Here is a 16,646-nt window from a genome sequence, read left to right on the forward strand (position 1 = left end):
ACAGAAAATGAAACATTTACATCAATACTAAACATGACCCACTTCTATCTAAGCAGTATTGTTCATTTAAAAAATCGAAAATGACGAATTTATTCAAAAATAAAATCCAAATCAAGAATAAATATGTAAAATAGAAACGGATGTATACGATAACGAAAACTGCTTATGTCTATCAAGTATAGTCTCAACAAAAATTCATTATAAGCTAAACGGCCTATTTTAACGCCTGGCACATATTAAAACAGGTTCTCTGCCGGCGTATTCTTACGCCGGCTGTCAACAAAGTGTTGTACTACCACACAAGTTAGTTTGTATGTTCAGATAAAAATTTATTAGATCGTTTACATCGAAATTTGCTTAAGTAAAAATTACACCATCGACTTATCTTTTATTATGTAAAAATGAATTATGGTGTATAATTTCTAACTTATTAATTATCAGTTGTCTTCAATAATTAAGGAATTTTTCGAATATGCATTGTACACAAATTATAGAAAAGAATTACAAGAGATGACAAGCAATGCTCGAATTAAATAACTATTATAGTAGAAATATAATTGCAAGAAGTGTCTTTTATATTATCTATCGCTTTCTACAAAATATAAAAATTTGATATTTTCTATATTAGTGTTTGAATTAATTAAACTGTGGACAAGGAAAACTAATGGATTATTCGTATAAATTCTCGCGTTCTCGAGAAAAGGTTAATATCATTATAATTAATTAAAACAGATGTTAACATTTCACTTTTGAGGTTATGCCACTTAAGCATTTCGAAATCAAGCAGCAACTCTTTAATACAGATTTATAATAGAGTAATTTGCAGGAACTGGGTTAACCTCTTCATACAGAAAATTATACATTAAAAAAAGTTTTCAAACTGTAAATATGTTGTTTGAAAAGTAAAAATAACAAAACAGCATTTTTACTTTCTTATTCTTAACTGTATTTTAAAAAGTTAATTAAATAATACATGTCTTTAAATAAATCATATTTATCATAGATCGTTACATATTAAATCATACAGTCATTACCTGTCTTTACTGTTGAGTATTATACATCTATAAATCTACATGTATATTTCTATGTATTTTTATGAGTTTTTCGCCCAATATTTGGGTGCTGACCTTAAAATTAATTTTATTTTTCATCACGGCGAAATCTCCTAATTTTCTTCATTGCGTGAATCATCATTAAATTACAACTGAATAAACTCAACATTGGACGTTCAAAACAAATTACTTGTGAAATGTAATAAATTTTAGTGATCGCTACGTGGTAGTTAAACAAATTGTCATTTAGAGTTGTCTTTCAAAATTAAAATCTACTGTGGAGTTATTAAGTTTTACGTTTTGAAGCATTCTTTATATTTAGAAGCCCAGAAAATATGGAATGTAGAGAACTTCCCATCTGAAATGTTTAAATGAGGCATTCAATTAATGTATCAATATCGAAATTACAAAAAGTTCTCTTGATAAGATTACCTTTATTGGAAACATTTTTGTAATCTTAAAGTAATTTTTGCATGACAGACATAGGGATTCTTTACCGAACCTTTTCATAAAATTCAAAATCTAAAAAGTTATTAACTTTTCTTATTGTATTATAATTACACGATAAATTAACAAACGATTTACTACATAAAGATATGTTTTTAACATATCAAACCTGTAATTTCTGTTCCAATCCGAGATCGCAGTCAGCAAATCTTCTGATGTCTTGAAAGGACGTTTGCATCTNCGGCTTGTCAGAAAGTGAAGCCAATAGTAAAAGCCACTAAAATTTTTCTACGAAAGCTTCTTCCATGTGAAAATTAATATAAAATACTGTAAATCGATATTTTTTCAAAATTTCTGTTATTTTTATATAAAATAAATTCGATATATAAATATATTGTATTTGATAGTTAGATTTAATTATTTACATTAATATTGTGATTGTTTGAATTTTAATCAGAGAGAATATCAATTAGCTTGTGACATTTCTTTTTGTATGTAAAATAAATAAATAATCTCGTGTAGACACGAATTTCTTTAGTTTTTGATTATTCAGTTATTCAGCTTGGATTCCAATCTAAATACGTCTGCAAAAATAACTACAGAGAAAATTTCAATTGGGGCTGTGAAATTAATCCTGAATTCATAAATGACAAATAAGGGAGAAAAATTTTCAGGGATATGTATGTACTGTATTTATTTCTTTGTGTGTGTTGACGTCTATTTCGTTTAATATCTCAGGATTGGGTAATGATTAAGAAACGAAATTACGCACGAAATTACATAGTTTGTGCGTAAGGACCATTAATTCTATTAAAGTTTGGTAATTAAAGGTCGAGGGATGGAACGATGTCAGGTCGAACTTAATAAACACTTTATTCGTTATTAGGATTTATAATTAAGAAAAAAAACTGACCTGTACAATCAAAATTAAGCTTCTTGTCATCTTGTACTGATGAATAATATAAAAAAATTTATAACAAAATTTCGTAAAAGATGGCGCCACACGCGATTTTATTTATTACGATCAATAATATAAAACTTATTTTTTATAAAAGAAAACAAATAACAGTGAGAAAAGTTACGCAAACTCGTTGCAAAAGTTATGAAAACATAAAATGTTTCCTTGTAAGATATTTTTCTATAAAATAATATTAAAAACAGTGTATATAAATCCTAAAAAACCAAACGTAAAAAATTTGTTATCTCAGTCATATTGAAGTTATATTGAATTATGTAAACAGGCTTACAAACAATTTTTTTTAGTTCAGAATGTATACAATTCATTAGAATTATTATCTGTTATTAATCTTGATGATGATGGACACATTTCTTTCTAATAAAGTTTAATATACTTTGCCTAATTCCTCTAATTTAAGTTACCAATCCTGCAATTTGCATGTGGCTACGTGCATTCCTAATTAGTGTTGCATTTCACCTTTGAGGAGTTTATATTAGATTTTCTGAAAATGCATGAAATCTATCATACTAAAACTTTTATCGAATATGCCGCTGATAGTTTTTTCTTTGTATAAACTTGGTCTCGAGTCCAATTACATTTATTGTGGTTAACTTCGACTCTTTTATTCGTCAGATACAATAGGAAAATTTTTACATCATTAAAGGTAACTCGTATTGAAATGTATTGTTTCCAGAATTATTCGAATTTAAATGTCTATGGTAGATCTGCAAAAGAAACCTTATGGATGCTAATGAAATTATCGTACATCTGAAAAAAAAGAATATTTTAACCTGTCTCATTATACAAGGTGTTTAGAATTTAACTGACGGTACTAATACACTCGTGCAACCATCCTACAGAACTGAATCGAGCAAAATTCGTTACATCCGCAAAGTGTATCCGGATAAAGAAATTTCAAGGAGAATAATTAGATAAGTTGTCACCACCAGGGAAAAATTTAGCGCTACTAGGTTAACAGTTATAAGACAGTAGACATAATTTTATTAGAAGAATGAAATTACATTTCACACATTTAGACAGTGTGGTCAAAGTGGGATGATCAGATGTGAGAATAATAAAAGTATCTAAAAATGGAAATTCCTACTATAAGTATATACGGTATTCCGTGTGAAGGAAGTGCTATACATTGATGTTCTACATAAAACTCATTTTTTCCTCAAAATGTGCTATACAGCGTTGTTCTGAGGGTACTTGAATTGTCACAGAATCTAGGAGAAAAGTCGCACTATGTGCTGGTCTTCAGCTCTGATGCCGAGTGCACATGCCTCTAATACAGTGTTTTTCAACTCGTAGTTCGCGATCCCCAAGGGGGTCGCAAAGCCTTACACGGGGTGTCGCGGGTAAAAGAAAACGACAAGGGTTTGTCGGTCCTACACTACAATAAAAAAAACTACAATTTCAGTGAGATTATTTATTATCTGAAGCCTGTTTATTTTTTAATAATTTGTCGAAACGTGGTTCTTTTTTTGAGACGCAAATAATTAAATGATTATCTAATTAAAGCTTTTGTCTCATTTTACTTTTTATATCCACCATTGAAGAGAACGTTAATTCACATAGGTAAGAAGTAGCGAATAGCACTAATAGCCTCTTTTGCCAGTTTTGGATAAATTTGTTTTCTCTTCATCCAGAAGACGTCTATATTTTGCGAATGAAATTCCATTTTAAGAATTCCGTAAGCAGCTAAATCTATAAGATTTTTTTTTATCTTCGTGGTTAGGTCAGCCGGTAATATCCATGAAAAGATTTAGTATCCATCTATGCTCATTGTCACTTTCAGAGTCCAGTTTTGGAAAGTAAGTTAATAGTTTCTCTTCCAAATTGTGCAAGCTCCGTAACATGCAAGGAATGTGAGAACATACTACCAACAGTTGATCCATTGCAGTTTCTTCGACCCCCAATTGTTCTCTTGAGTTCCATCGATCCTTTCAAAATTCCACTTACTCCAAGAAGTTTATTTATAGCGACTCTGTCGAGAATCGTCGCTCTACATGAACAATATTTATTTTGTTTTTATCTGTCTATTTACATTATTTACAGTAATTCACTTAATGCGAAACACTCGTTAAACAAAACAATTTTTTCGATATAAATTAATGTAAAACGCGATAATGCGCTCCAAGCTGAAAAAATACTCAAATATTTTATGTATAACGTTTACTCAAAGAAAATTATACAATATACATAGTTAAGGAGAGTGAATCATCACTATCTTTTCTTTAGCGCGGAATGAACCAACCTGAAATACGAATTCAATTCGCAGAAAATAAAAAAAATAAAAATAAAAATCGAAAAAACATGTTTCATAAACAACCAAACGATATGCCAAATTTTAAGCTATGTAAAAGCTATAATTAAATCCTTTCCTCCTCACTCGTTATGCGAAACGTCGCTCGTTAAGCGAGTCGTTTTTATAACTTGTTTTGCTCGTTATGCGAATTACTTGTTATGAGAGGGGCTTGTTAAGCTAGGTTCCACTATTTTAATACTTTGTAACAGCAAAGAACGTGCTGCCGTGATCTTAAATCCTACATTCCCTTTATTTGCAACTGAATGTAACATCTGATTGTTGGGACTAGTTTCACGTCATTTCCGTACTGTAACTCCAAGTCATATCCTCCTGTTGCACCGTTTGCAGTTTCCTTATGTAACACCCTCAGTACGGGCATTTTGTCATACTGTTAATATGTCTTTTACTTATGTAACAATTTATATTTTGTTAAATAAAATACCGATACTAACACCCATGTAACTCCCACTTTCATCCCCTTTCCTATCTCACTTTACTTTTCCCCTTCGTTTCTTCCCTTAATCTTTTCCCTCTCAATCCATTTCAAACCAGGCAATACCTACGAGTGGCCCTGGTCTTCATCCCCTTTAAGCTAGTATGTCTAGTATGTAGATGCTAACACATACGCACACCCTGGAATTTTTGTGTTTTTCGCTTGTTTTGGACTCAGGACTCAGGTGCTCTAAAATCGTGGGAATTCGCAAAAATCCAGAAGGTTAAATTTGTCGCGATTCCAGCACTTTCTCTTGTTATGTATATTTAACAGCGACAGAAGTAAAACTAATGTCAAACTTTGATTCTTCAATCGAAACATCGAATACAGGAATTGAGTTTTTGCAGTTGTCGCGCGCGACATCGCTTACCACAAAATCGCGGCGATATAATTTAAAAGAAGTTCGAATCGGCAACGTCCCAATTTTAGTAGTAAATGTTCTCGTATCCTGTCAATTTAAGTTTTACCGGATCGCGTATGCGATAAGCGTGAAGGTATGCAAATTTTATCGCCTGCCACGTCTACCATTGACTAACGTCAATTTCCTCATACCTAGTAATTCGCGATCAAAGATTACATTGGTTTTTTTATATATATTTATAATTAATTATTTTATTTTCTTCATCTAGGGTGTTATTTCGCATGAAATCACATTTCCTGACCGCAAAATCGCCGTATATTTAGGAAATAATTTACAAAATTTAATAATAATAATAAATTTAATAAATTTTTACATGACTTAAAAGTGCACCATACAACTAACGTGTTGCTAGTGGCCAGGGCATGCCCTTTAAAAATTCGTGTTTTCTAATTTCTTCTTCGTTTCTCGAACCCAATCTCTTTTTAAATCGATTTGGACTAAAGTTTGTATGAGTAATACTTAGATCTTAGAAAAGACACTAAGCTGTATACTACTCCAAAATATTTTGATAGTAAACAACCTTTGCATCCTTTCATGTAGTGTCATCTGTTGACAAAAATCATAAATACAACCTGATTGTTGATTTTTGTATTACTGATAGTTGATTACTGGTTTTTGTATTGTTGATAATAGATTGTAGGTTTGCTTGCCGACACCTGCTGAGTATCTTAACGCATGCCTAAAGGCATTATCACTGAAAGTTCAGGTGAAAAAGTTGTCCTTAAACCACAAATCGATATACGAGAGAGCAACATTAGCATCTAAAAACATTTCCAAATCTAATCTAATCTAAACTAATCTAATTCCAATCTAAAAACATGTTGCCAAATTAATTTCATATCTAATCACGTTTTCGAACTTGCACAACATACAAAGCTATTGATTCTATTATCGAAATAGATTACGCAGTAATGTACCCGGTAAACTTTTTAAACTCCTTGAAATTAGCTGGATTACAACACCATAACCTATAGCTTTAGGCAGGTCCGCCGTAAGCGGGCGTGCAAGGCGTGCACCGCACGAGGGCGGCACGTCCAGTGGGGCGGCAAATCGAGCGATCGGTCACGTAATATTCAAAGTCATTGTCACAATACCCACCCTACTTATAGCATAAAAAACGTCTTCGCAAGGAGAAAAAAATCCGACCGGAGCGCAATTACTATATTCTTATTTAGCCTATATTATAGCGTTAACAGCGCCTCTATTGGCATTTATCAGAATTAAGATGCAATGCGAAACGTCTGTTGGCAGGTTGAACCATCCGGCGGCGCCTGAGAGCCAAGTATTCATAGTCGTGCTCTATTACAGAAGTTGACAGGACTGGCGAAATTAGGGAAACCCCACAGAGCATCCTTCTCAATTTGTACTTGTACGCATTCGAACAGTTCTATCGCGTATCAAATTGCAATTATTTTGTTAATAATTCTTCTGACATGGGTCTAAGTATAATTAATGATATTTTAACTTGGTTAGGATTTAAATCTGAAGCTTAAAGACGATTCAAGTAGTGAAACAGACATTGACGGTATTGATTTGTTAAATTAATTAATGACTTATAATAGTCTTTCTCATTACTAGTTTCTTTCCGTTTCATGAAGTTTTCTTTCTCACGCTTTAGTTAAATCTCTAATTCTTGTTCCAATGTGAAATTCAGGAAATCCGGGTGTTCTGGATCATCGTTTTCCATCTCCGTAATATCCTCTGCCATTGCTGCTGGTTCCATTACATATGTATTTACACGATTTAGCATATTTTTCATCTCCTGGAGCATTATATTTTTTCAGCAAAAAGTTAGAAAGATAAAGCTTTCTAACTTTTTGGTCATACTTCTTCGGGTTCTGTATATGAATCAGCATCCCTGTGACCTCGGTAAGACGCCGTTCTCTGATTCTTTAGTGGAGTGCCTCGGAAAGGTTGACACTCGAGATTGTGTCATGGCTTTTTAGTTTGTCTAAGACAAATTTCAGGGTTGTGTCAGCAGTTATCAAACTCGACTCTTCTGCAGAGATCTTCTACAACCAGTTTAAACTGCAAGTTCCGTCACGTGATTCATTGACGTCTCAACCAACCGTAAATTAGAATTGTGCACCAAAACTAGGATATGAGTTACTTATTTTATTTAGCGCGAAGACACTTTATTTAGCGAGAGCGGAAAGTCAACTGACAATTAGATCAGCAGAGGTAAAAGTGCGGGCGGTGCTGTGTAGAGATGTGGTGTAGCACGTCCCGCACTGTACGGCAACGTCGCTCTCGCCGCCGAGCGATAGCGCACGTAGCAAAGCAGCAAGGCCGACAACGTAAACGTTTGCGCCATTATTTAGAAAGTTAATCGAGTATTTGCGGATCCGCAGCGCTGGAACCAGCACCTGGTGCTGGATCCAGCTGGATTGCTGGATGAGACATTCTGCAATTGCAATCCCTAATGGCCACCACCTCAGAGAAACGCTCGTAACGAACTGGTGCAAGTAGAGAAAAATTCTATCACGAGAGATTTTCCTCACATATATTAGTAAAGATTCCGCAAATCGCTACAAAATCTATTGCTGGCTTTTTTCTATGGATAAGTTAACGATGTTGTCTACGTTAACGTCTCTGCAAAACTCTTCCAGAGTATTGCTTTTATCACCCAATTTGTCGAATGTAGACGTGCACGCTCATGTACGGCAATATCTTAACTGTGTAGCCACACGCTACACAACACCGGGTTCCCACAGAAAGTTTGTAAATTTCTGTAAATCGTATTAAAACTTCTTTATCAATCGATGAGTGACAGGTTTTTCTTTAATAAATACATTGATTGTATTAATTATACAAATTTAATTCTTATTTTTAGCGTAATTAGTAGTGTATGTGTTCAATGCGTGTGTGAACTATTATACGAAAAATATATTAAAATATCATTAAACAAATTTAAACTGTCATATATTTCGTATGCTCTACACACTCGAATAACTAAAATTATTATTATATTTGTATACAAAAAAGTGTCTATTATTTGTTGTTTGTATTTCGTGGAATAAATTTAAAATTTATTCGAATATACTTTATAATAAATTAAACAGTAAACACTTGAAAGGCACATTAATTTATTATTTGAAAAATGCAACACAAAGATTAATGACTTTTAGGTGCGATCAAACTCATAAATTTTGAAAATATTAATAATAAACCTGTGATAAAACACTATCATAGACAAAATCATATAAATAGATGTTAAACGGTGTGCATTCCAATTTCATTTTTCAAATTTAAAGACGGATTGCATTCTTTGAGATCAAATGGAAGTAACTCTTTGTTTCATTCAAAAAAAAACCGTTGCTAATAACTTAAAGATTTCATTAAAATAGAAGCTTTTATCTTTACGAAAAACATCATTTACCATATCACAATTCATTATTCTGTTATTTAATAAAACTATTATTGAAGGCTAACAGATTTCTGTTTTACTATTCCAATTTCCATTTTCTTGGTTTCCTTCCTCGCAGAGACAAGTATTGTGAATATGTTTCCACGAAGGGACATCTTGACAATTCCATCTGAAGATTTTCGCTTTCTTTCCTTGCAGAGACAAATATTGTTATTATGCCTCCACGAAGGAACCCCTTGACAATTTTTCTGATAACCTTCGTTATCTTTCCTTCCAGAGATAAGCATTTTAATGACATCTCTACGAATGCATTAGAAATTACCTTTCGCTCTGTTTTATGAAGCATTAATAATTCGGCCGAAAGTACAGAGCAGATGATACCAGGGCGCCTGCCGATGAAAGTTGCACACTAGATAGTTTGACGAAGTAAATTTTTTAATGTGTTTTCGTTATAATCATAGAAACAATAAATTTTTCTAATAATATTAATTAAAATATAACTTTTTTTTTCTGTTTTTTAGCTAAACGGAATGTAACGATTAAAATAAAGACGATGATCTACATTCCGTCGTTTTACTTTTTTCTTTTTAAACAAGAGCGGATGATAGATGGAAATCTGCGGAAAACTTCCACAGAAACATCGAAACATTTGGTCGTTTCCTGCAAATAATAAAAATGTTTTGTAAATAAAATATGAATATTATATTAACTGCAGGTTCAAATTACAATATTTGTTATAAAATAATATTACGAAAGTATTGCCAGTATAATTACAATAAATACTGAAAAAGAATATGTTTTCAATGAATTGAAAATTTCTTATTAAGAAAACACGAGTCGTCTTCTGTTGATTTTATAAAAATGGATAAATATGAAAAGTAAATTTAACTGTTGGACATTTAGAAAAGGAGTTTAATCAAACTAAACGGATTTTATCAACGACAAGCACAAATGATGAAGTGTTCGCTTGTATTATAAAATTCTTTAATAATTGAATATCTTAATTTGTCTTTTGAAAATTTTGGTTATTCTCAAATTAATATTTACAATTTTTTTATACTCATTTTTATAGTTTGAAATTTCGAACATAAACTTCATAACCCGAATGTATAAAATCATTGTGAATACAAGAGAGAAAACGAATCTTAAAATATCAAAATAATATTGAAATTAAAATTCAGCGAAAAACAAGAATGAATTCGTAAGTGTAAATTAGAAAAGGTTAAAAAATATTTACTTACTTTATCATCGTCATCCGATTCACTTTTGCATAGAAATCTATGATCATTGTCCCTTCTCTTATCCAATCGAATTAATTTTATCAACTCTTTATTTCTTCCTGTCATCTCTTTGTCTTTATTGTTTTCTACAAAAATCATTTAAAAATTTTATGTCATTTTTATGTAATTTTATATCGTAATGCCTACACCTATTCAAACACATTCATTATAAAAAGTTGTATCAGGCTAATAAGTTTACGTAGAAATACATCTCTATATTTCTATATAAACTGTATAAGAAGTTAGAAAGTAGTATTATTGTGTAAACAGTGAAGTAATGCAATATAATTACTATGTAAGTAAATGTCAAATCGGATTTCTTCCATTGTAAATAAATCAAAGAATCAAAAATATAATACACTCAATATTAATACAAATCTCTGCATGCCTTTTACGAATTGTCTGTTTTTTAAGTGTATTTGGATACAGGCGTAGACTACGACTTTTATTAATTACACCGGATGTCGCTAATAATAATTCCAACAAATTTATATACAAACAATTATATTCAAGTTTTGTGTTACATTTCAAGAAAATTCGACTTTAGTTCTCGATGTCTGAGTTCTACGAGCGTTTATTTTATATTTATACACACTACGTAAGCTGACGTAAACACAAGCTGACGTAAGCTGACGTAACACAAGCTTTCGTAAACTGATGTAACACAAGCTGACGTAAACACGTAGTGTTTACGTCAGCTTGTGTTACGTCAGCTTACACGTAAACACGTAGTGACGTGTTTACGTCAGCTTAAGTCTGAAAATAGAGACAAGTTGTATAGAAAATTGTAAGCGCTAAAAGCGTGTAAACTCTTGATAAACATCGACTATCCTCGAGACGTGACGGGTGACCCACTTGTATTGTTTACCTTCATACGTCAAAATTGAATGTCCACGATGTCCCTTATTAAACAAGTTACCGTGCAAATTTCGGTTCGTAATGTTTACCTATCTAGAAATATTAAAGGAAATAGACGTGAATAAACACAGACACATATTTCGTTTTTTTTACTTTTTCTGTTCGGAGGTGTCACCGTTTTCGTCTACCATTTCAAAAACCTCCAAGGTCAAAAAATATAACAGCCAGAACAATAAACAACCATTCAATTATATTAAAATTATTGGAAATTTCTCGACATATACGTTAAAAAGTGATAAATTAATTTTCTATTAAATTTGATACGAGAAGTGTCCAACAGAATGAATCATTTCGTGAATGTTAAGGTTGTGTTTGTTCCAATTATTTTATTTGCTGGTTTCCTCTTAATTAATCATGTTTACTGCTGAATATTTATATAATGTGGTTGAAATTGTTAGTTAAACAGTAACAAAATTCATCATCGAAAGTGTTTTTGACGAAATAAATGTAATCTTTGTAGAAATGAATGATCTATTTTTGAATTGTTTCGAATATAATAAACTACGACATACAATACAGGTGAAAGACTGAAAATGGATAACTAATATTAAGTTTTGTAATTTAAATAGATTTGAAGAGAATGAGTTTAACATTAAAAGATTTCTTAATAATTTTTAACAAATTATTTTATAATTTTTTACAATCTATTTGTAACCTCACCTTCAACCAACTTTTCCACTTCTTCGTTTTCTTCATATATTACTTCTTCGACCAATGAATACTTTTCTAAGAATATAAATTTTTTTTTCAATGGTCTGTTCTCAAAACAACCACTTTTCAAAGACCAAAAAGTACCCTCCTCTTCGTCGTCGGAATCCTGTAAAAAGAGAAAACTTCTCATTCCTGATAGAATAATCTTACAGTAGTCGAAATGTTCTTTTATTACTCGAAAAAATCATTTATTAATTAATAAAGAATTTGCAGTCATTACAAACAACACTTTCCACAAATTGTGGATTTCTCGTATTGTGTTTTTCAGTTTTCATTCTTTAGATGATAAGAATTATTAAATTATTTTCAATTGAACTTACAGAAGACAATTCTGTTTCTTCCGGGAAATCAACTTTTATATCACTTCTCAGCTGAGTGATTGCATTCACTATATTTGTAAGAGAATCTTCCGCATTAACGTCGGTCTCACTCGCGTGGTGTTCACTTGTATTTTCTAACTCCATTTGATAATTATAATCTAGAGAATAAAAGTAAACGCAATAAACACAGCAATTTGTAAAAGTTTTTTGACGTAAATTTTATAATTATATAAAAATTTGAAAGAGAAAAAGAAAGGAAATAACAAACGGTTTACACCAAATAAACAGATGAAATTCTTATTGTCGAAACATAATTTGGAAATTTTATCCATTGAAAATCCACAGCAATAATACTAAGAATTTAGCAAAAGTCAATTTATTTCTGTTACAAAGTATAAATATTACATTGATATTTGACGTTATTAATTGTGTAAAAAGTGTAAATTGTTACAATCGTAGAATCAATAATTGATACGCAACATTGCTTACTGAAGAGTTATTCCCGGTGAAATAAATGACTAAATGTTTATTAGTGGAATTCAATATTGAGATAAGATCGGAAAACGAAATAATAAATTGTTATTTATTTGAAGAAAATACGTTTAATAATGTAATTGTCTCAAGCAGAAAATGAATGCAAAGTTAAATACCGTTAATTGCACTAAGAATAGGCCTATATTCGCCGTTCTTATCATTCTATAACATTCTATTGGGATTTTTAAACATCTGGTCGAAAATTACTTTTAATTTTATGTTTCTATATTTATTTCCGACACGTAAGTAAACAGTTAATATAATTATACAATAAAAATGTACTTTAACTTACTCATAAAAGTTATTTTCAAAAGCGAGTCTCGCATTCGATAGCACCAAACAAACGCTTTGACAATGGCCGAAAATATATTATTAATGTCTATTGTTTAAACAACAATTAGAAACGTGCTTACGTCACGCTAATCGCAGAACTTGCTTAGAATTACGCATAAAATTAATTTTATTTTTGAATTTTTTGTGTTTATTTTTTGATCTACATTTATTGCATCAACGCAATGAGAAAAGCTCTATTTAATTTTAAGATTTCTTCAGAAGATTGGGAAATTCTTTTCTGGTTGGAAACTTTACGTAATCATTTGTTAACACGTGTCAAATAGCTTGACATATTTTATTAATGTCTGTTTGCGCAGTCGATAATGAAAGAGGAAAAGTGTGAAATTGTGTTCGAATCGGAAACAACGTAATATCGAACGTTTTTTTAATATTCTAAATTCAAAATGGAATTTAGAACGTATTTGAATTGTTTAATATTCAAGTCCTAAAAAACTATTATAATAAAAATTAGTGATGTGCCCGATATCCGTATCCGTATCCGTTACTTTTTAGCGGATCTTTAGCGAATCTTTTATCTTAATGAATTTCATAACTTATATGAAATTTTAAAGATAGGTAGCAATAGCATATTCGTCATTCACTATCGTAAAATATTTCCATATTACACTACTAAACTTTTTGTCGACATTGTTTTTATTTTAATTTAACTCAACACTCTCCAAAAACACAAACGTAATCTATGCTATTTCGTGTCACACTAGCCACAAACCAGTGTTTTCCAACGTGGGGCCCACGCTCCACAGGGGGNCAGGGCATGCCCTTTAAAAATTCGTGTTTTCTAATTTCTTCTTCGTTTCTCGAACCCAATCTCTTTTTAAATCGATTTGGACTAAAGTTTGTATGAGTAATACTTAGATCTTAGAAAAGACACTAAGCTGTATACTACTCCAAAATATTTTGATAGTAAACAACCTTTGCATCCTTTCATGTAGTGTCATCTGTTGACAAAAATCATAAATACAACCTGATTGTTGATTTTTGTATTACTGATAGTTGATTACTGGTTTTTGTATTGTTGATAATAGATTGTAGGTTTGCTTGCCGACACCTGCTGAGTATCTTAACGCATGCCTAAAGGCATTATCACTGAAAGTTCAGGTGAAAAAGTTGTCCTTAAACCACAAATCGATATACGAGAGAGCAACATTAGCATCTAAAAACATTTCCAAATCTAATCTAATCTAAACTAATCTAATTCCAATCTAAAAACATGTTGCCAAATTAATTTCATATCTAATCACGTTTTCGAACTTGCACAACATACAAAGCTATTGATTCTATTATCGAAATAGATTACGCAGTAATGTACCCGGTAAACTTTTTAAACTCCTTGAAATTAGCTGGATTACAACACCATAACCTATAGCTTTAGGCAGGTCCGCCGTAAGCGGGCGTGCAAGGCGTGCACCGCACGAGGGCGGCACGTCCAGTGGGGCGGCAAATCGAGCGATCGGTCACGTAATATTCAAAGTCATTGTCACAATACCCACCCTACTTATAGCATAAAAAACGTCTTCGCAAGGAGAAAAAAATCCGACCGGAGCGCAATTACTATATTCTTATTTAGCCTATATTATAGCGTTAACAGCGCCTCTATTGGCATTTATCAGAATTAAGATGCAATGCGAAACGTCTGTTGGCAGGTTGAACCATCTGGCGGCGCCTGAGAGCCAAGTATTCATAGTCGTGCTCTATTACAGAAGTTGACAGGACTGGCGAAATTAGGGAATCCCCACAGAGCATCCTTCTCAATTTGTACTTGTACGCATTCGAACAGTTCTATCGCGTATCAAATTGCAATTATTTTGTTAATAATTCTTCTGACATGGGTCTAAGTATAATTAATGATATTTTAACTTGGTTAGGATTTAAATCTGAAGCTTAAAGACGATTCAAGTAGTGAAACAGACATTGACGGTATTGATTTGTTAAATTAATTAATGACTTATAATAGTCTTTCTCATTACTAGTTTCTTTCCGTTTCATGAAGTTTTCTTTCTCACGCTTTAGTTAAATCTCTAATTCTTGTTCCAATGTGAAATTCAGGAAATCCGGGTGTTCTGGATCATCGTTTTCCATCTCCGTAATATCCTCTGCCATTGCTGCTGGTTCCATTACATATGTATTTACACGATTTAGCATATTTTTCATCTCCTGGAGCATTATATTTTTTCAGCAAAAAGTTAGAAAGATAAAGCTTTCTAACTTTTTGGTCATACTTCTTCGGGTTCTGTATATGAATCAGCATCCCTGTGACCTCGGTAAGACGCCGTTCTCTGATTCTTTAGTGGAGTGCCTCGGAAAGGTTGACACTCGAGATTGTGTCATGGCTTTTTAGTTTGTCTAAGACAAATTTCAGGGTTGTGTCAGCAGTTATCAAACTCGACTCTTCTGTAGAGATCTTCTACAACCAGTTTAAACTGCAAGTTCCGTCACGTGATTCATTGACGTCTCAACCAACCGTAAATTAGAATTGTGCACCAAAACTAGGATATGAGTTACTTATTTTATTTAGCGCGAAGACACTTTATTTAGCGAGAGCGGAAAGTCAACTGACAATTAGATCAGCAGAGGTAAAAGTGCGGGCGGTGCTGTGTAGAGATGTGGTGTAGCACGTGCCGCACTGTACGGCAACGTCGCTCTCGCCGCCGAGCGATAGCGCACGTAGCAAAGCAGCAAGGCCGACAACGTAGACTTTTGCGCCATTATTTAGAAAGTTAATCGAGTATTTGCGGATCCGCAGCGCTGGAACCAGCACCTGGTGCTGGATCCAGCTGGATTGCTGGATGAGACATTCTGCAATTGCAATCCCTAATGGCCACCACCTCAGAGAAACGCTCGTAACGAACTGGTGCAAGTAGAGAAAAATTCTATCACGAGAGATTTTCCTCACATATATTAGTAAAGATTCCGCAAATCGCTACAAAATCTATTGCTGGCTTTTTTCTATGGATAAGTTAACGATGTTGTCTACGTTAACGTCTCTGCAAAACTCTTCCAGAGTATTGCTTTTATCACCCAATTTGTCGAATGTAGACGTGCACGCGTATGTACGGCAATATCTTAACTGTGTAGCCACACGCTACACAACACCGGGTTCCCACAGAAAGTTTGTAAATTTCTGTAAATCGTATTAAAACTTCTTTATCAATCGATGAGTGACAGGTTTTTCTTTAATAAATACATTGATTGTATTAATTATACAAATTTAATTCTTATTTTTAGCGTAATTAGTAGTGTATGTGTTCAATGCGTGTGTGAACTATTATACGAAAAATATATTAAAATATCATTAAACAAATTTAAACTGTCATATATTTCGTATGCTCTACACACTCGAATAACTAAAATTATTATTATATTTGTATACAAAAAAGTGTCTATTATTTGTTGTTTGTATTTCGTGGAATAAATTTAAAATTTATTCGAATATACTTTATAATAAATTAAACAGTAAACACTTGAAAGGCACATTAATTT

General features: G+C 32.3%; 1 protein-coding gene across 1 annotated transcript; it reads right to left on the reverse strand.

Moving 5' to 3' along the window:
* Window positions 1–9,565: 9,565 nt before the first annotated feature.
* On the reverse strand, window positions 9,566–13,156 carry LOC111614469. Its single transcript, XM_023355850.1, has 5 exons — window positions 13,105–13,156; window positions 12,279–12,436; window positions 11,908–12,064; window positions 10,291–10,415; window positions 9,566–9,709 (listed from the first exon to the last, which is right to left on the reverse strand). Exons 1-5 carry the CDS (start codon window positions 13,136–13,138, stop codon window positions 9,623–9,625), a joined length of 561 nt encoding a protein of 186 aa, XP_023211618.1. The 5' UTR covers window positions 13,139–13,156; the 3' UTR covers window positions 9,566–9,622.
* Window positions 13,157–16,646: the final 3,490 nt, after the last annotated feature.

This window comes from Centruroides sculpturatus, unplaced genomic scaffold (assembly GCF_000671375.1).
Source record: "Centruroides sculpturatus isolate CEXI.00-Female unplaced genomic scaffold, Cexi_2.0 scaffold2187, whole genome shotgun sequence".
NCBI classification, from domain to species: Eukaryota; Metazoa; Arthropoda; class Arachnida; order Scorpiones; family Buthidae; genus Centruroides; species Centruroides sculpturatus.

What these genes read in the sequence shown, in the direction of transcription:
- LOC111614469 (XM_023355850.1), bottom strand. Translation starts at nt 13,138, where the DNA reads ATGCGAGACTCGCTTTTGAAAATAACTTTTATGA. An exon ending in AGTGGAAAAGTTGGTTGAAG is followed by an intron (nt 10,416 to 11,907) that starts GTGAGGTTACAA and finishes TGATTTTTGTAG; the next exon opens with AAAACAATAAAGACAAAGAG. An exon ending in AATCGGATGACGATGATAAA is followed by an intron (nt 9,710 to 10,290) that starts GTAAGTAAATAT and finishes TATTATTTGCAG; the next exon opens with GAAACGACCAAATGTTTCGA.